The 21,206-nt window shown below is 38.4% G+C and overlaps 1 protein-coding gene across 5 annotated transcripts in view; it reads left to right on the forward strand.

Annotated features, from left to right (window-relative positions):
* The window catches only part of Tut4 (terminal uridylyl transferase 4), a 111,089-nt gene that overhangs the window by 64,519 nt on the left and 25,364 nt on the right, over positions 1 to 21,206 (forward strand). For all 5 annotated transcript variants that reach the window (XM_051171799.1, XM_051171800.1, XM_051171801.1 and 2 more), the window contains 6 exons: positions 4,081 to 4,167; positions 6,840 to 6,943; positions 10,842 to 10,899; positions 10,997 to 11,100; positions 15,166 to 15,255; positions 16,812 to 16,925. In XM_051171799.1, coding sequence (XP_051027756.1) covers positions 4,081 to 4,167; positions 6,840 to 6,943; positions 10,842 to 10,899; positions 10,997 to 11,100; positions 15,166 to 15,255; positions 16,812 to 16,925 — 557 coding nt within the window. The remainder of the gene's footprint in view (positions 1 to 4,080; positions 4,168 to 6,839; positions 6,944 to 10,841; positions 10,900 to 10,996; positions 11,101 to 15,165; positions 15,256 to 16,811; positions 16,926 to 21,206) is intronic.

Genomic DNA, 21,206 nt, shown 5'->3' on the forward strand with positions numbered 1-21,206 from the left:
AGGCCAACCTTGGCTACCTAGCAACACACTGTCTCAAATCTATTAGGGGTTGGCTCAGCAGTCAAGAGTACTTGCAGCCCTTACAGAAGATCCAGGTTCAGTTCCCAGCATCCACAGGGTGGCTCACAGCCACCCTTGTGTGTCTCTAGTTCTTTGGGATCCAATACTCTTTGCAGGCACCAAGCATGAATATGGTGCACACACATGCATATAGACAAAACACTCATACACATAAAATAAAAATAAAGCTTTAAAAAAATGTGTTAGCTACAAGTAGGAGTCTGACATGGTCATATGTTATTTGTCTTTGGTAAATACTCAATAGTGGAATAATCAGATCATGTTCTTTTTTCTTTTTTGATTTTGTTTATGTTTATATTATGTATATGAGTGCCTGAGTATATGTTTACCACAGTGTATGCAGTGCCATGGAGGCCACAAGAGGGTGTCAGATCTCCTGGAACTGCTGCTACAGAGGGATGTGAGCTGCTATGTGGGAATTGAACTCTGGTCCTCTAGAAGGACAGCCAGTGCTCTTAACTGCTGAACCATCTCTCTAGCTCCATAGCATGTCATCATCGTCTTCATTGTCTCCTCCTCCTCCTTTTTTAAATTTATTATTTACTGTTTTTTATTTTCTTGAGACAGGGGTTTTTACAGTTCTGGCTGTTCTGGAATGCTCTGTAGACCAGCCTGTCCTCAAAGTCAGAGATCCCAGCCGGGCATGGTGGCACATGCCTGTAATCCCAGCACTCAGGAGGCAGAGGCAGGTGGATCTCTGTGAGTTGGAGGCCAGCCTGGTCTACAAAGTGAGTCCAGGACAGCCTATGGCTACACAGAGGAACCCTGTCTCGAAAAACAAAACAAAAATCAGATAATCCACCTGCCTCTACCTCCCAGGGCTGGGATTATAGGCATACGCTGCCATGCCCAACTGATAGCTGGTTTTCTTAAAGTAGTTTTATCAAGCTATAGTGTACTATCTCTGTAGTTAGTCATTTATTTAATTGCTTACTTTTGGAGTCTTATACTTGTTGGTGTAACACAATATAACTTGTTGGCGTTTGTGTCTCTGACATAACCTCATTGGTGTGTGATTTTTTTTTTTTTTTTAATGTATTTTTTAGGTTTCTTTCTTTGGGGACCACAAGATACACCAGGCTCATTGTGTATATTTTCTGACTTAAATCTAACCTAGGACTTTTCTCTAAGGTCCCCAGATTTCTTCCATTGGAGAATAGTATTAGGATTCAATATGTGAATACAAAGTGCTCTATTTTGTTGTTTCGTTTTTGAAACAATCTCCTATGTAGCCTTGTCTAACCCAGCTCTGAGTTTTGCCTGCCTCTGCCTCCCAAATTCTGGCATTAAAGGTTTTTGCCACTGCACTCATCATGTGTTCTTAACATTACTGGAATGTTATTGCTTTTAGGCTCTCTCAGAGCAAGAAAATACAGGCCTAAGCATTAACCCGTGTGTATGTCTATACATGCTACAGATGTTTATATATGCGGTCATCTTATTTATGCTTAGTCTAAACGGGATTTACAGAATCTCCAATTCTGAACCACTACATTCTTTATTCTCTTTTCTCCTCAAAAAACACTGCTTCTTACAATCTACTACTAAAAAGTAATTAGTTGTTACATTTTAATACACCTGTATTAACAACCTCAGAACTGATGAACTAAACTCTTTAGAAACAATTTCATTAAAATTGAGTGCCTATATGTAGGTTTTTTTTTTTTTTTTTTTGGCCGTAAACTTATAGATTGTACTCATTCATTATGTTTTTGTTTTTGTTTTTTGAGACAGGGTTTCTCTGTGTAGCCTTGACCATCCTGGACTCACTTTGTAGACCAGGCTGGCCTCGAACTCACAGCGATCTGCCTGCTTCTGCCTCCCAAGTGCTGGGATTAAAGGCGTGCGCCACCACGCCCGGCTCATTATGTATTTTTTTATTAGATTGTGTTTGTTTTTGTTTTTGTTTATATAGCCCTGGCTGTCCTGGAACTCACTATGTAGATCAGGCTTACGTTCATTTTCATAATTACTAAGATTCATTATCTTTGCCCTTGAGTGAAGGCTTTTCATACATCTGTAAAACAGATTCTTTAATCACAATCTGATTCTATCATGAGATCTTATGATCTCATGTCATTTTGTAAAATTTGTAGACCTTAAAACTTTTATTTTTATTATTTTTTTAGTTTAACCTCCAAGGTGATAGGTTTCTGCGGAATCTTTATAAATATACATTATCTATACTTCACTTTGGTGCAGTCTCGGTGCTACAATGTCCCATGACTTTTGTGTTAGCATTTACTCATATTAAGCTAAATTTCAGAAGCATCAACTTAAAAGTAGGTTTATTTTGGCTCATAGTTTAAGGGGATTTAGTCTAGGACCTCTTGGTTCTGTCACTGTGTGCCTGTGATGACAGAGTATGCAACAGTAGAAGTGCACGATGTAGCAGAGCCATTCCTCTCAAAGTTGCTGTGCAGAAGAGAAGAGGAAGTAGACAGGACTCCAGTATGTCCCCTGTTCAGGCTGTGTCTCCTATGAATGGAAGATTTCCCAACTATTATTTTACCTCTTAACGTTCTATCTCATTAGCATCTGGTTTAGGACCAAATCTCATTCTAACACATGTACTTGACTAAACCATAACATGTATGTCACCTATCCATGATGTGAATATTATATAGACTAGTTTCATATAAAAAAAATGAATGAAAGAAAGAAACAAAAAAATCCCCCAAACTATATTCATCTATTAATGATCCTTCTCACCTGTAGTTCTCATATATTATTATTGTTACTACTATTTTCGTTTTTAAAATTATTTTATGTGTATGGGTATTTTGCCTGCAAGTGTGTTTGTGTATCAAATGTGTGTAGTGTGACCTCAGAGGCCAAGAGTGTGTTGAATCTCCTGGAACTGGAGCAGCAGACAGTTGTGAGCTGCCACCTGGGTACTTGAGATTGATCCTGGGTCCTATAGAATATTAGCTAGTGTGCTCTTTTTCCCCCCTCTTTTTTTGGTTTTGGTTTTTTCTGAGACAGAGTTTCTCTGTGTGACAGTCCTGGCTATCCTAGAACACACTTTGTAGACCAGGCTGGCCTAGAACTCACAGAGCTCCTCCTGCCTCTGTCTCCTGAGTGCTGGGATTAAAGGTGTGCACCACCACCGCCCAGCTGTAGCAAGTGTTCTTGACCACAGAGCCATCACTCCGGACAGATATAAAAGTAAATGCTGGGGCTGGAGAGATGGCTCAGTGGTTAAGATTGCTATCTGTTCTTCCAGAGGTCCTGAGTTCAATTCCCGAAAACCACATGGTGGCTCATAACCATCTGTAATAGGATCTGAATCCCTCTTCTAGTGTACATGAAGATAGAACACTCATATATGTAAAAATAAATAAATCTTTAAAAAAGGAAAAAAGAAAAAAAAGTAAATGCTGATTTAATTAATCATAACAGATTTAAAGTCAATTCTTGTATTATTTCTGTTACTATGTAGAGTTTTGCGTATGTATCTCTGGGGTGAGGAAGACATGTTCTTAAGATATTTGTATGATCCTGTTGGGAATAAAAAAAGAATGTAAATGAAGACTGGAAAACTGTAAACACCAGGAAATGATTTGGTAGTGTTTGGCAGGCAATTTGAAATAGTAAATAAGTTAAATTAAGGTGAGGTCTCAAGACTACAGGGAGGTAGAGTAGTTTATAGAGAAAATGGGAACCTTGACAAGATATTATTTATTTAAATGGGTGCTTTGATAACTGAACACTGTGAGATAGAGGGAACTATGGGTGTGGGAAAGAGTTAAATATCTGAATAAAACAGTATTAATTAGTTTCAAAGGGTAAATGCATTTATAGAATATGGGGGAAATGATCATGTAAAATATGCATATATTTTAAGTTTTTTTCTTGTCCTCTTGCTCTTTTTCTAGTGTCACTCATGGTTTTATCATAAAAGTAAATAAGTAGTTAAAATATTGAGTCAAATTTTTACATTGAAAACCTAAGAATTTTCATAATCTAGTCTCATGTTTCTTTCTCTTTTTAATATAGATGAATTATCACCGCCTTGCTCTGAACAACACAACAGGGAGCAAATTTTAATTGGCTTGGAAAAGTTTATTCAAAAAGAATATGATGGTATGTCATAGGCTAAAAGTTGATTGTTACAATAATCACATGGTTTTGAGTTTGATTGACTTAAACTGTCATGCCAGGCGGTGGTGGCGCACGCTTTTAATCCCAGCACTTGGGAGGCAGAGGCAAGCGGATCACTGTGAGTTCGAGGCCAGCCTGGTCTACAAAGCGAGTCTAGGACAGCCAAGGCTACACAGAGAAACCATGTCTTGAAAAAACAAAAACCAAACAGACTTAAACTGTCATATGTTAAGTACTATTTTAGTTTCTGTGTCTGTATTACTAATTGCTGCCCCCATGAGGAGTTTAAAGAGGGTACAGTAGTTAATTTAAATAAAAATAAATATATCAGTAAATAGTAAATGTTACTAGAAGTAGTGATAAAAGAAGTATAGGTTGTAAATCCCTCATGAGGTAGCATTTGACTTGAGTTCAAATAATATGAAGAAGCAAATTATATGAATTTCCAAGGAGAGAACATTATGGGGGGAAAAAAAAGGTTTAAAGACCAATTGGGAGTCCAGTGTGTTTGGACTGGAATATGCAAGATGGTTGTAATAGAAAGATGAGGTCATAGAAATATCCTAAGGAGGGCTGGAGAGATGGCTCAGTGGTTCTGAGTACTGGCTGCTCTTCCAGAGGTCCTGAGTTCAATTCCCAGAACCACATGGTGGCTCATAGCCATCTATAATGAGATGTAGTATCTTCTTCTGGTGTGCAGGCATACATGGAAGCAGAACACTGTATTTGTAATAAATAAATCTTACAAAAAAAAAAAAAAAAAGAAATATCCTAAAGATTAGATCCAAGGACATTGGTGAAGGACTTTTAATGAAAACTATGTAGAATTTTTAGCATTAAATGATATCTCAATGAACAGATGGTAGCCCTGTAAGAGCATAAGTAACAGCATTGCAGAGAACTGACAAGAGTACAGATGAAGCCCAGTAGTGGGGAAGTAAGTGGTTAGAATTGGATTATATTTGAAGGTGAAACTAACAAGAATTTCTAAAACATGTGTGATGCAAAGGAAAGAAAGGAACCAAGCATGATTTCAAGGCTTTTGCTCCAGAATATCAAAACAGTTATTATTTTTTTTTAGCATGAGCGTGGAGAATCAATTATTTTTTGATCAAATATTTTAGAAAGTTTATTTATAGTAATTTATTTAGGGCTGGGAAGATTACTCACTTGGTAAGTGTTTGTAAGCATGAAGACCTGAATTTTATTACCAGAACCAGTGTAAAAACACAGGGTACAGGGGCAGGTACAGTGGTTGAGAACAGTTGTTCTTCCAGAAAGCTCTGAGTTCGGCTCTCAGCACTAGTGTCTAGTGGACTTTATAACTCTAGCTTTAGAAGAGTCAACACTCTGTTGGTTTCTATAGGCACTTGCATACATACATGAGCATGCGCACATATATGTACTTGGAGGTAGAGATAGGCTGCCTGTCTCTGGTGCTCACTGGTCAGCTATCCTAGCCTAATTGATGAGGTCCAGGCAAATCTTATGTCTTCCCCCTCCCTTTTAAATACAACTCAAACTCAATTTTATTTGACCATCATAGCCTCTTTTTAATGAATATGTTGTATATTTTAAAAACAAAGTCTCATGCATTACAATATTTTATGTTGAGAATACTTTACAGAATATTTTAGTAGACTTCAAAGTGAAACTCATAAAAATATGGAACTCCTAGGCTAGTGAGATAGCTCATTGGGTAAAGATTCCCAGCCTAGTGACAATGAATTTGATCCCCTAGATCCACAAGGTGACAGAGACAAGCAACTTCCATGAATTTTTCTCTGTCCTCCACACATGTTGTGGCATGCGCGAATATGGAAGGAAAACTAAGGTGATAATCAAGGTGATAATTTAGTACTTGATAATTTAGTACTTGAGTGGTACACTGAAAGAACTAGTTTACTGTTAAGAGAGAAGTTATCAACTAGTGAACTTCACTTTTGGTACTGGTGTTGATTAACAACAGTAGGTGGTAGTTAGTGTAGTTGGAAGAAGCTGAAGGTCTCAGTGATTGACCTAGGCTGGTTGAGGAAGGTACTAAGGATTGCATACATTTCTGCTGAGCCTCTAAATAGGTAATGAGACTGTTGGCTGAGAGTTGTTATATTAGTTGCTTGTCTCCTTGGTTTGACAAAATACCTGAGAAAAACAATTTTAAGGAAGCATGGAATGATTTATTTTGGCGTATAGTTTCAATGATTAGAGTCTCTCATGGCAGCAGAAAGCAGCTGGTCACAGTGTGTCCACTTAGGAAGCAGGAAATGAAGAATGTTTGTGTTCAGCTCGATTTCTCCTTTTTATTAAGTCCATAGGATCATATTCTCCACATTCAGGGTGCCCCCCCTCAGTTACATAATGTAGATAATGCCTCATAAGCGTGCCGGGGATCTCCCATAAAGCTGACCATCAGCCTTTCCAGCCACAGTTGGGATTACAGGAATATCAGTAGGTCTGAGTGAATGAAGCACATAGTTTAGACATATTCAACTTATGATATGTTGAAAAGAAAAAGTAGTTAGTGTCTTGGGTGTTAGAACCTAGGCGAAAGGTCCTAGCGGGAGTTGGGTATTTTGGAATTTCTCACTGTTATCACTTTGTAGATGTTACATGACTCCTCTAACCTACTCATTGACTTGTCTTCCCGAGCTTAGAAAAGGCAAGATTGTGCTTATTTGGTTCTTCTAAGAATGGATTTGGATTCCGTGATAGTGATCTGGATATTTGTATGACTCTGGAAGGCCATGAAAATGCAGAGGTAAGAGTTAGTATTTGGAAGAGATTTGAAAGTTTTTGTCTAATGTTGAATTTGTTTTAATTTCATACACGCTCATTATACATGGCATTATTCTTTGTGTCAATGAGCTAGTAGTGTTTGAGACCCAAAACATTAGCATTACCACTTTAGAAGACACGCAAACTCAGCTAATGTGGAAATACATTTTGTTAAAAAATATTCAGACTTAAGTAAATTTACTATTTATCATGTCTTAATATAACAGCTATGTCTTTGCGACTTACAAGTGTCTAGTAATGAATTGGGTGAAAAAAACTAGTTTACCATACATTGGAATTTTTTCATTAGAACCAATGACAAGCTGGTACTTCTCTTTGGTAGTAAGCATCGATCTCCCTCTCCCTCTCCCTCTCCCTCTCCCTCTCCTTCTTCCTCTCCCTCTCCTTCCTCTCCCTCTCCTTCTCCCTCTCCCTCTCCCTGTCCCTCTCCCTCTCCCTCTCCTTCTTCCTCTCCCTCTCCTTCTTCCTCTCCCTCTCCTTCTCCCTCACGCTCTCCCTCACCCTCTCCCTCTCCCTCTCCTTCTCCCTCTTCTTCTTCCTCTCCCTCTCCTTCTCCCTCACCCTCTCCCTCTCCCTCTCCCTCTCCTTCTCCCTCTCCTTCTTCCTCTCCCTCTCCTTCTCCCTCACCCTCACCCTCTCCCTCTCCCTCACCCTCTCCCTCTCCCTCTCCCTCACCCCCCCCCCCTGTGTTTATGTACTCCGTAAGTAGAAAATACAGGTAGTGATCTAATTTATAAGTGGATTACATTTTTAAATATAATTTTGGGACACTGACATCTTTTCCATAGAAGCAATGTTAGAACGTTATAATGATTGAGGGTTAGAAACTTTATTTTTGGGTGGGATGGGAAACTAATACTTACTGAGTTGCTATCTACACTTATAGATGCCTTATCTTTTTCTGTTTTTAGCCCTCTTTGAGGCAGATATTAATTACCCCATTCTCAAAATGAGGAGACTGAAGCTTTGAAACACAAAACAGGGGCTGTAGATTTAGTACAGCAGGTAAAGATGCTGTTTCCAAGCCTGACTACCTAAATTTGAACCCGCGATCCACATGATGGAAGGAGGGAACTAACTTTAGCAAGTTGACCTCTGTCCTCCGTAATGTCGTGCTCCCACTTCCTCCATACAAGTAAATAAATAAACAAACATATTAACAATAACAAAAAAGAAAGAAAAGAAAAACTTATTTTTTTAACCTTACCTCACTCATCCTATAAATGTTGGGCCAGCATTCGCATCTATCTAGAGCTGTGTGGTTTCTAGGTGTATGCTCTTCATATTATATCTCACTGCCTCTCTCTTTTTTTAAAGACCATAATGTAGCTGAATATATTATTAATAGTAATGTAGAACCTCAACCACTCCTTTCTGAAGTCAGAAGCTCTCTGAATAACGTTGGGCTGTAAAGAGACATTGCCAGTACAGTCTCAGCAGTGGGAATGAACAAACTTACCTACCGCCTTTGTGTTCCATAGTTTGGTCTTACGAATGAGAGTGTTCAAGCTCCGGTGAAGAAAAAGAGTTTCTTGGTGGGGAAAGAAGTGCCTCAGGCCATTGTTGGGACAACTAGAAAAAGAGTGGACTCTTGTAGAGATCTTTGGCTTTATTTATTTTGTCAATAATAGTGTCTCAGATAAAATTCATTGGCTACAGTACTGCTAGTACATCAAGCTATTTATTTTGGTTTCATTTTTATCTGTGCTGTGCTGTGCTATGCTATGCTGCATTGTGACAGGGTATCATATAGTCCGGTCTCCGTAGAACTTGACTCCTCTTGACTCCTAATCCCAAGTGTCCTATAGATTGAACCCAGAGCCTTGTGTACGTTATTTGAACATTGTGTACCTGAGCCATATTCCTGTCCTGCTGTTGTTATTTATGTTTTTTACATCAGGTACCATTTGTAAGATTGGAGTGGAACAAGGTCAGGCTTTTTGCCACCTGTATTGTTACCAGTGTACCTACTGTTAGAAAATAATTCACAAGCTGGAGAGATGGCTCAGCAATTAAAAGTATATATTACTTACGCTTTTGGAGGATCCAAGTTTCATTCTCAGCACCCAAGTCAGTCAGCTTAAAAAAAAAAAAAAACCACCTGTAACGCCAATTCCAGGGGATTGGAAACCTTCAGCCTCCTTGGGCTCCCATACATGTGGTGTGTGCACACCCTGCACTCACCCGTCCATACTCTCATATACACATAAAAATCCAGCAGAGTAGTGCAATTGTGTGCTTCTGGGGCAGTTCTTCCAGAAGATGATTTAAAATTGGTAGGCCTGGGGTAAAGATGGCAGTGATGTCTGGTACATCCTTCTGTCTGACTCTTAAGAAATTGCTCGTTTTTTTAGATTATTATTATTACTACTATTATTTTGTGTGCATATATGTTCATGCATGCCTGAGTCATGACAAGGTTAGAGGTCAGAGGATAGCTCTCTGGGAATCAGTTCTCTTTTTGATTGGGGTTCAAGGAATTGAACTCAGGTCATCAAACTTTCATGACCATTTTGTAGGCTTAGCATTTCCTGTTTTATAAAAAACTTGAAGTCAGGTACGGTGATGTACACCATTAACCCCAGCACTTAGGGTGTAGTCAGGTGGGTCTCTGCCTTTATGTAGCCAGAGCTACATAAAGTGATCCTGTCTTAAAAACCCAAAAATTTAACAAACTAACCCTGAGAGGAGGAGGAGGAGGAGGAAGAGGAAGAGGAGGAGGAGGAGGAAGAGGATATAATGATGATGATAATGATGATGATCTCAAAAATGCTTATCTAGCATCAGACTTGCTGTTGATTTTTTTTTTGGAGACAGGGTTTCTCTGTGCAGCCCTGACTGTGCTGAAACTCACTATGTAGACCAGGGTGGCCTCACACCAAACTGGCTTCAAACCTCCTGCCTCTGCCTATGGAGTGCTGGTATTAAAACCTTGCACTACTGCCACCTGGTACTGCTGAATGCTTCACAACAGGTTTTATGTAACTCTCCAGCAACTCTGTAGGGCAGGATCTTATGATTATCTTGACCTTACAGAGTAGCAGTGTGATACAGGGCATGCTAAGTATCAGCCTCCTTCAGAATTTGAGTCTAGGTTTGTCTAAATTTAGTGCCTATGTTCTTATCATTACAGTGTTTTGCCTCACTAAACCTATCTTTAATTTTGTTCTGTAAGTTTCAACAGAATGACATCTTATAGCTTATAGATCTTACAACTACACCGGTTATGTTGTATTATAGAGAATGACCTAGAATAGCTGTGCTTTTTGTTTGTTTTGTTTTGAATGAGTTTATTGGATGTATAGTACCAGAACTAAAGCTGTAAAGCAGTAAGTAAACAACTAAATGTTCGGCCGAGGCCCTGTGTTCAAAGGGTCCTGCTGTTTTGGTTGCCCAGTCTTCTCTGGTAGTTACTGCTGCATTATGTCTGATCTAACACTCATTATTTTTTTGCTGTTTACTATTTTATTCTTTTACTCCCACTTACTATATTTTATAATAAATTCACTCATTCAAAACCCAAAGAATAGATATCATAGATAATTTTCTGTAAAAGTATTTCACATATTTAAAATCATTTAACTCTTTGAATGCTATTCAGACTTGCACCCATGTGTGAATAACCTTGTGATCTTTCTAGAATACAGATTGTAATTACTCAGACTGGAGAAGGGCCTGGGCTTCTGCAATCCTACCAGGCTCCAGGGTTATGGTGATGATGTGTGTCTTCCAACTGTTAGTTCATAAGGTTATACAGCTCATTATGAGTAGAAATTTTAACTACTAATGTTAAGTGCTTTGGTTAATATAGAATTTACAGTAGAACAAATTGAGTTTTATTTTCTTAATTATTTTTCCAGAAATTAAACTGTAAGGAAATAATTGAAAATTTGGCAAAAATTCTTAAGAGGCATCCAGGTAAAATTTTATATCTTATCTTTATGATTTAAAAAATGCCTTTTAGTATTATAAAAGTTATTTAATTAGCTTAAATTTTTGTTCGCCCCACCTTCAGGTTTAAGAAACATTCTGCCTATAACTACTGCCAAAGTGCCTATTGTAAAATTTGAACACAGACGAAGTGGACTAGAAGGTGATATCAGTTTATATAACACATTGGTAAGTTTTTCTTTATAGGCCCAACTATAATTGTATTCTTCATTGTTAATTAAAAATTACTTTTGGCCGGGCATGATGGCACACACCTTTAATCCCATCACTTGGTAGGCAGAGGCAGGTGGATCACTGTGAGTTTGAGGCCAGCCTGGGCTACAAAGGGAGTCCAGGACAGCCAAGGCTACACAGGGAAACCCTGTCTTGAAAAAAATTTTTACTTTTCTATTTTAATATTATAATATAATTACATTTTTTCCTCTCCTCCCTTTCTTCCCACTCTTTCCATGCACCCTTTGTTTTCCACAAATTGATGGTATCAGTTTCTTTAATTGTTGTATATGTTTATATATTACTAAATTTGTAAATACAATCTGCTCAGTTTGTATAAAGTTTCTTGCATGTATATGATTTCAGAGCTGATCAGCTGGTATTGGTAACCAATTTGGGGGCTCTTCCTTGAGGAAGACTGTTGTCTCCTGTTCTTAGCTTTCTTTAGTTGCCTGTAGAGACTTCCCCTTTTCATGTTAAAGTATCTGTTGATGCATTCTTTGGGTCTTATTTAGATAGCCATGTTGATGAGACTTCATGGGTATTGCCTCTCTGACATTTCTAGCAAATGTCCTGTTCCTTTGGTTTGTAAGCTCTTCCTTCCTATGTCCTCTTCTGCTATGATTTCTGAGCCCTAGGTTCAGGAGTTGTGTTGTAGGTGGATCAGTTAGGGCTGGGCTTCATTTACATGGTGCCTTGTTCTCTGCATTTGATTTGTTTTGCTTTTCTCTGATGATCTCCATCTGTTACAAGGAGATGCTCCTTTGATGAGGAGTAAGTCCTATGCCTTCTCTTGGTAGATGGATAAATATATAGGATGTAGTTCGGAATTTTGCTGGTTTAGTAATAGGTTCTCTTCTAAGATCCCTAAATTCACTGGCCCCACGTAGTTAGCTAATATTCCAGTATTAAGTATGATTTACATCTTGTTGAGCTAGCCTTGTCTGATTAGAGAAACATTGGTCACTTCCAAGGTATATGTAACACTATTGCACCCTTGAAATGGTGGAATGCTGGTCATTATTTTAGTTCATAGGCGTCATAGCTGGATAGAAATACTAGATGCTTTTCTCCTTTGGAAGTTAGCATGGAGGCTTTCTGGTCAGAACTGGATTGGAGCTCCGGGTTCTATGTCAGAAGAACATGATGTCTTAAGCAGTAGAAAGTTCTGTCAACCTCTGGAAGGTAAGTAAGGGCAGCATCAGTAGCCTGTGTTCAGAAGTCTTGGATAACCTTAACCAGAGACTCAGTAAGGAGCTTTTCATGCCTGGTATAGGAATTTTTATTAAGTCTGGCTTTTGAGGGGAGCATTATCAGCCCAAATGGGGAAATTTCATTTAAATTATATATTTATTATAGGTATTTTAGGTAGCTAGATAATAACATGATTCTTGACTTTTTCAGACATTCTTACTGTTAATTTACTCTCCCCCTCCTTCTGAATTAATCTCCCTCTCCTTATATAATTAAAATGTCTGCCCCATTTTTCCCAAAATCACTTGTGCCCTGCTTTTGCTGTCTATTGCTCCTTTCTTCTCCCCATGGTTTCCTTTTACTTTCTTGGCTTCTGCAGTTACATCATATTATGTACTCTTTATCTCATATCTGATGATTTGAGCATAGGAAATCCCAAATGAGAGAAACATGTAATGCTTGCCTTTCTGGATCTGCAATATTTCATTCAACGTGATTTTCTTTTTCCTAGTTCCATCCATTTTCCTGCACATTTCTTGGTTTTATTTCTCATTACAGCTGAAAACTTCCCTAGTGTATATGTGCATTTATTAGTTGAAGGATATTTTTTGTTGATAACATGATCTATCTAGTATGAATAGAGCAGCAATTAAGATGGCTGAGCAAGCCAGGCGTGGTACCTTTAATTCCAGCATTCAGGGAGGTAGAGGCAGGAGGATTGCTGTGAGTTTGAGGCCAGCCTAGTCTATAAAACGAGTCCAAGATAGCCAAGGCAATATGGAGAAACTCTGTCTCAAAAAACAAAACAACATCAAAACAAAAAAGAAACAAAAAAATGGTTGAGCAAGTATTTGTAGAATGGGATGTTGAATCCGTTGGGGATATGCCAAGGAGAGGTATAGCTAGCACATATGGTAAATTTATTTGTAGCTTTTAAAGGGAAATTTTTACATTGATTTCTAGAGTGGCTGCCACAGTTTGCAATTCCGCCAGTAGAGGATGAAGGTTTCCCACTCCTCTCCAGCATTTATTGTTTACTGTTTTGTTCATCTTTGACATTCTGACTGAGGTAATACAAAAGTCTCAAGGTTGTTTTAGTGTGTGTGTGTTTGTTTTTTTCTTTTTAATTGTTAGGGATGATGAACATTTTTTGGATATATTTCTCAGTCATTTTTATTTTTATATTTTAAAAGAACTTCCTGAGCCTGTTGTGATGCTGTGTATCTTTAGTCCAAGAACTTAATAAGGCAGGTGGATCTCTGAGTTTGAGGTAGCCTGGTCTACAAAGCAATGTTGAGGACAGCTAGGGTTACACAGTGAAACCCTGCCTCAAAAAACCAAACAAAAAGAGCTGCCAGTTCAAATCCCAAGTCTGGCTTTGAATGGATTTTGTTTGTTTGTTTTGTTTCATTTTTACTGTATTTTGAATTCCTTATATTCTGAACATTAATCCTTTGTCAGATTTACAGATGTTACGTATTCTTTCCCATTCTGTGGGCTTTCACTTCACTTGATTGTTTCTTAGTTGCCTTTTCGTCTTATGAGGTCCTCAATTGTTCGCTCAGTTTCCTGAGCAAGTGGGATCCTCCCTTACGCCTGTAATCTGTAAGGGACTGCTTAGGTTTTCTTCTAGTAGTTGCAGTGTGCAGGATTCACATTTAGGTCTTTGAGCCATTTGGAATTAGTGTTTGTGCAAGGTGATTGATATTGGTAGAGTCTGCATGTGGACATCCAGTTTCCCCAGCACCATTTGTTGAAGATGTTGTCTTTTCTCCAGTTTATGTTTTTGGCATCTTTATCAACTATTAGATGATTATCACTAGGCATACTCATGTTTCAGTCTTTGAAATTTTTTTCCCTTGTTTTGGTTTTTCAAGACAGGGTGTCTCTGTGTAGCCTTGGCTGTCCTGGACTCACTTTGTAGACCAGACTGGCCTTGAACTCACAGCGATCCGCCTGCCTCTGCCTCCCAAGTGCTGGGATTAAAGGCGTGCGCCACCACCGCCCAGCCTTCAATTTTTGTTTCATTGGTCTACATGCCTTTTGTTTATTATTATTATTGGCTCTGTAATGAATCTTCAGTTCTGGAATTGTTATCCTTCCAATATTGCTCCTGTTGTTTAGGATTTCTTTTTTCCTATCTGCTCTTTTGTGTTTCCATATGAATTTTAGGATAGTTTATGTCTATAAAGAATGCAGTAGAAATTTTTATTGGGTTTACAGTGAATTTGTACATAATTTTTGGTAGAATGTCATTTTCATAATATTGATTCTATGTCTAGTGTATTATCTTTTTCCTCAGATATTTAAAGTTTACATTGTAGAAATCTTTCACCTCCTTGGTTAGGTTTACTTCTAGATACTTTTTTTTCCCCTTTGAGGCTATTGTAAATGAAAGTGTGTCTGTGATCTCCTACTCAGTATGGTTGGTGTTGGTTTATACATTTCACTTGAGACAGATAATACTTCCTTTGTAGGGAAGATACCATGATCACCTAGGTGTTTTGCACTGGATATGCTGACTGACCCCTGCAGTTTTGACTAATGTGGGAAACCTGACATTTGTGATATAGAGGCAATGCATTCCCACTCTCCCATATTGACTTAAAAAAGGTTGACAGATTATTGGTATTGTTAAAATTTTCAATTGTGAGCTGTGTAAGGAAAAAGTATGTTAGTGTTTTGCTATCGATTTCAGAGTAAAGTTGATTTGTTTGACTAATTCCTAGGCATCTTGAAATATTTAAAGTATATTGTATCTTTTATCTGATTTATAAGTATAACTAATACATATTGACTGATGTCAGATATGTAATTATTTTTCAGGCTCAACACAACACAAGAATGCTAGCTACGTATGCAGCCATTGATCCTAGAGTACAGTACTTGGGATACACAATGAAAGTGTTTGCTAAGGTACTTACGAAGAAGTTAAGTTACCTGTCTTGTTCTAGTACCTGTGATAGCTACAATGAAGCACACTGACGTTAGACTTGTGAAAAAGTGTCTCAATTTTAGTTTTTACTTTTTTTTCTCCTCTAAGATAGGGTCTGGCTATGTTTCTTGGACTCAGGTGATCTTGTTTTAATCTCCTGAGTTGTACCTGAGCTTTCATTATGTAATTATTTAATTTATTTATGTTTTAAGTTTTATTTTTGTTATAAGGTCTTCCTATGTAGCTCCAATTGGCCTAGGACTTGCCGTGTAGACTAGGTTGGCCACAACTCACAGATACCCTTTGCCTCTGCCTCCCAAGTGCTGGGATTAAAGCATGGACTACCATGCCTGACTGGTACCTGAGCTTTTAAAAAATGATAGCTCCCAGGATTTTACCTTCTCTGCCCTTCACTGCTGGGTTCACAGGCAAATGCAGCCCTTCTGCGCTTTTATGTGGAAATTGGGAAGTTTGAACTCAGGCCTGTTTGCTTTTCACAGCAATTATTCTAATCCACTGAGCTATTTTCCCAATTTTTAAAAAAGTGTATATGTATTACTCTGTGTGGATAGCTCTAATACTTTTCTCCTAAACTTTACTGACAAACTTATTTTTTCCCTGATGTGTTGTTATTATAACTATTCCAATTTTAAAATCTAATTTCTTAGTTATTTTACACCTTTTTTATTTTTTTATTTTTTTTTATTTTTATTTTTTTATTTATTTTTTTTGGAGTCTTTTGGTTTTTTCGAGACAAGGTCTCTTTGTGAAACTTTGACTGTCCTGGACTTGCTTTGTAGACCAGGCTGGCCTTGACTTCAGAGAGATCCGCCTGTCTCTGCCTTCCTGAGTGCCAGGATTATAGGTGTGTGCCACTGTGCCTGGCTAATTTACACATTTTTCAGATAACTTTTGGAATGGAAACAGTAGGTCATTAAATTTGATTTGCTTTTGTTCTTTTGATATTGCCTAACTGTTCTTCATAGAGTTTGTATTAAACTGATTTTTAAAGACTTGCTAGGCATGTTAATGCACACTTTTAATCCCAGTACTCAGGAAGCAGAGGCAAGTGGATCTCTGTAAATTAGAGACCAGTCTCGTCTACATAGTAAATTCCAGATCAGCTAGGGCTCTACAAAAAAAAAAAAAAAAGTTATGTGTATGAACGTTTTGCCTGCATGTGCATTTGTCTGCGTGGTATCTTCAGAAGTTAGAAGACATGTGTTTGAATGCCTTGGCACTAGAATTAAAGATGATTGTGAAGCTCCCACAGGGTACTGGGAACTGAGCCTGGATCCCTCTGAAAGAGCAATAGTTGCTCCTAACCCCTGAGCCATCTCTTCATCTCCCTGTATTATACTAATTTCTATACTCAGTTGTAATGTGTAAAAGTGCCTGTTTTCTCACACTTTTGTAATTATCGTCACTGAATTTCTGGATATCTTTCAGTTCAGTGAGGTTTTAAAATAACATATCAGAGTCGTGAATGGTTTGTGGAATGAGAGTTAGTTTTTATTTGTGTTAATTCTGTTCCTAGCGCTGTGACATTGGAGACGCGTCTCGGGGAAGCCTGTCCTCGTATGCGTATATCCTTATGGTGCTGTACTTCCTGCAGCAAAGGAAGCCGCCAGTCATCCCCGTTCTGCAAGAGGTGAGTGTCTAAGGATGTTGTAAAGCCGAGAACACAGTGGCTAATGCCTGCATTCTCAACATATGGGAGGCCAAAGAAGTAGGATTATTTTGAGTTTAAGACCAGCCTGGGTTACATAGTGTGTTCCAGGACACCCTAGACAATTGAGTGAGAACTGTCTTAAAAAGAACTGTTGTAGATATTTTTGGGCAAACCATGGATTTAAACAGGAGAGCTTGCTGAGTTCATGATATCATGAGGGTTTTTTTCTGTCATGAATATCAAGAGTGCTTCTGTTAAAGTTAATGCAATAATTAAAATAGTGAACCTTTTGGAAAATTTTATTATTGGAGCATATTGACTACCAGAAAAATGTGAGGTAACTGGAACATTGAGTATCTTCTGTAATATTTTAGGATTTTGTAGTCTTAGAATATTGCAGATGAGCTGGGCAGTGGTGGCGCATGCCATTAATTCTGACACTTGGGAGGCAGATGCAGGCAGATATCTGAGTTCAAGACAGAGTAAGTTCCAGGACAGTCAGGCTGCATAGAGAAACCCTGTCACGAAAATAGTAAAAACAAAAGAATATTGCAGATGTGTATCAACTTCCCGTAGCTTAGTACAAACTCATTCATATTATAGGCTCTCATATGGAAATATGTACATTTCTCCTTTGTAGAGTACTTTTCTTCTTCTTGCCTGACAAAGAAGTCTTATGTAGTCTGGTGTATACTTGGGCAACTTTGAGAAGTCTGGTCAAGAATAAGCAGGAAGACTTTTTAAAATTTTTCTTCTAAAGTCGTATTAGTTAATCATAAGAATGCACATTGAAAGGAGATTATTATGCTCGTATTTACCAAGAATTGGTGACTCAGAGTTATTTTTTGTAGCTATGCAAAACAGTTCTTCAACTTCTGCTTATTTCTCCCAATTCTGGGTACAGGGTGAGTTTGTTGGCCTTAGAGAAGATGCAATCTGTCTTCTTAGCAGCATAACTGTTTAGAGATAGGAGAGGAAACATTGGGAAAACCTCTTCTCTGTGTAGTCCTGGCTGTCTTTGATCCTTGAACTCAAAGACTGACCTGCCTCTGCCTCCCATGTGTTGAGATTAAAAGTGTGTGCCTCTATGCGTGGCTGGAGAACCACACATTCTGTTCTCACATAATCTATATGATGGCAAAAAAGAAATGACAGGCTACTAAACCATGTGATATAAATATCTGGTAGCCATCCTAAATTTTCAAATGGTCTCATGATTGACATGGTTTTAGCAGTCTTTCTTTCTTTTCTTTTCTTTCTTTCTGTTTGTTTTCTGAGACAGGGTTTCACTGTGTAGCCTTGGCTGTCTTTGTAGGCCAGGATGGCTTCGAACTCACAGCAGTCCATCTGTCTCTTGAGTGCTGGGATTAAAGGTGTGCGTCACCACGCCTGGCTCCTTCCTTTTTAAAAATAATCAGTATCAGGGAAATAAAAATTAACTATTTTTTTCTTAGGCAAAAGTTCCCAACTAAGTACTATGTTGGTGCTATTATGTGTTTGTATTTAAAACTTTGTGGTGGTGTGAATGAAATCTAGAGCCTCATAGATACATGGTAGGTGAGCACTGTGCCACTGAGACATATTTCTAGCCAAAAAGTCTGTACTTTCTTGTTATTTTCAAGATAACAGCAAAATGAAGACTATGTAGAGGGTTTTTCATATAACCCCCATTCTGGCAGGCACATAGTCCCCTCCATTAGTAACCTGAGTAACACGTTGTTAAAATTGGTGACTCTACAGTGACACATCATAGTCATACCATGTCCACAGTTTATATTGGGGTTCATTCTTGGTGCTATATATCATGTAGGTTTGGATAAATACATAATTGTATGCACATTGTTGTTTTACAGTACAGTTATTTTGAACTTGTCTTTGCTTTGTCAAAAAAACTCTTCCTGCCAACTCTTAGTAATCACTGATCTTTTTTCTTTTTCTTTTCTTTTCTTTTCTTTTCTTTTTTTTTCCCCTCAAGACAGGGCTTCTCTGTGTAAAGCTCTGGTTGTCCTGGATGGACCCTCTTTGTAGACTAGGCTGGCCTTGAACTCACATCGATCCACCTACCTCTTCCTGCCAGAGTGCTGGGATTAAAGGCGTACGCCCAGCCTGTAATCACTGATCTTTTTAGTATCTCCATAATTTTGTCATTGTGTAGAATATCAAATAGTTGGAATCAGTCATACTCAGTATCTACCCTTTTGTGTTTGGCTTCTTTCTTACACGTTAGCTTCATATTAATACAGTGAACTAAGACAGTTAGCCTAAATTAAATGCTATACTTGGGCTTATTGTTGTAGAGGGTATAGTTTAAGGTTAGTTGGCCCCTTTCTCTCTTAGTATATCAGGTTTCATGTATTTGGTGGAGCAGCTGCATATATAATGCGCTAGGAAACAGATACTGTGAAACTGGGGTTCCACAATCCACTTGTAGGACCTGCCCTCTATAACCTAACCTCTATAACCTTGTGGAAGACCGGCTTCAACAGGTCAGGGTAGACTGAGGCAGTGTTGACGTAGAGTCGGTTACTGATCACTCACAGACTTTGTGTGTGTGTGTGTGTGTGTGTGTGTGTGTGTGTGTGTGTGTGTGTGTGTTTATACCATGTGGGTGTTTAGAACAAAACTTTGGTCCTCTCTGAGAACAGGTCATGATTTTAACCACTAAATCATCTCTGCAGTCCTGGTCTTTGGCAAGTTTTTGTTTGTTTTCGTCTTACTGTTTTTTTCAAGACAGGGTTTCTCTGTGTAGCCCTGGCGGTCCTGGAACTCACTCTGTAGACCAGGCTGGCTGAGTGCTGGGATTAAAGGTGTGTGCCAGCCACCACCCAGCTAGTGAAAACTTTAAAGTGGCATGTATGACAAGGGGACAGCATAAGGAGGAGACCGATTCAGGGACTTGGGCAAGCGTGACTGTCAGCAATGATTGGAAAGAAAAGTACAAGTGAGCTCCACGGAACAGACGTGCCATTGCCTGGCTCGCCCTGCCACAGAGAAGAGAAGCATGTAGATATTTTTTTCTTATCAAGTTAAAAAAAAAATCCCCACCCCCTTGTTTATAGAGGATTTTTTGTTTGTTTGTTTTCATTTTGTTTTAAATTTATAAAAGAACTTGATATATCCACCAAATTGGTTTTGAGCTTTTGGTGATCCTTCTTATTCTGCTCCCTAAGTGCTTGGATTGTGGTCCTGGACCACATGCCTCGCTCTCTTTATTTTGGAGGATGTAGTTTTTTGTGTTGTCCAGGCTTCTCTTGAACTCCTGAGTTTATGTGATTCTTCTTCAATTCGAAGTAGTTGTGTTGCCACTGGGCCTAGTTATACTTTGATTTTCATGAATGGGTATTGAGTTTTGTTAAATTGTTTTTCAGAATCTAATGATAACAGTAGTATGACTTTTAATCCTTTTTCTTTTTTTTTTTTTTAATGTTGAACATTTAAACAGTCTTGAGCTAGGCATGGTGGCACACTCCTTTAATGCCAGCACTTGGGAGGCAGAGGCAGGTTGATGGATCGCTGTGAGTTCGAGGCCAGCCTGGTCTACAAAGCGAGTCCAGGACAGCCAAAGCCATATAGAGAGATCCTGTCTCAAAAAACAAAACAAAACAAACAAAAAACCAGTCTTGAATACTTGGGGTATGTCTCCCTTGGTCTTGATGTATAATTACTCTGAAACATTGTTGGTTTTTTTTTTTTCCTATGAATGTTATTAGGCAGTTATTTAGTTTAGTTTTGTCTTAACTGACACAGGCCTATTCAGAATGGGGTGGTTTTTTTTTCTTATGTACATTTTGGCAAATCTGTCTCTTAAATTGGTTTAGCTGGGTGTATGTCTCATGCTTGTAATTGAGCATTTGGGAGACTGTGACATTAATGCCAGGTGTGGGCTACAGAGTGAAACCATGTCTCAAAAGATAAACAGGTAAGTAAAGCCTAGGGCTGCAGCTCATTTGTAGCGCGCTTGCCTAACATGCATGAAGCTCAGGGTTTGGTTCCACAGTACCACATTGACCACACATAGTGGTGCCTCCAGCACCGAGGAGGTGGAGGCAGAAGGGTCAGAAGTTCAGTGTTGTCCTGGGCTATATACTGAGTTTGAAAGCAGCCTGTACTACCATGAAGCCAAGCAAGAAGAAAGAAAACAAAACAAATAGGTCTGGTTTATATAGGTTACTAGATTTGGGAATGTACAATCCATAGTATTGCTTTTTATTATTCATGGGATCTATAGTTGTGGTTGCCTATTTTCTTTTTAGGTTAATT

This window comes from Acomys russatus, chromosome 29 (assembly GCF_903995435.1).
Source record: "Acomys russatus chromosome 29, mAcoRus1.1, whole genome shotgun sequence".
In the NCBI taxonomy this organism is placed as follows: Eukaryota; Metazoa; Chordata; class Mammalia; order Rodentia; family Muridae; genus Acomys; species Acomys russatus.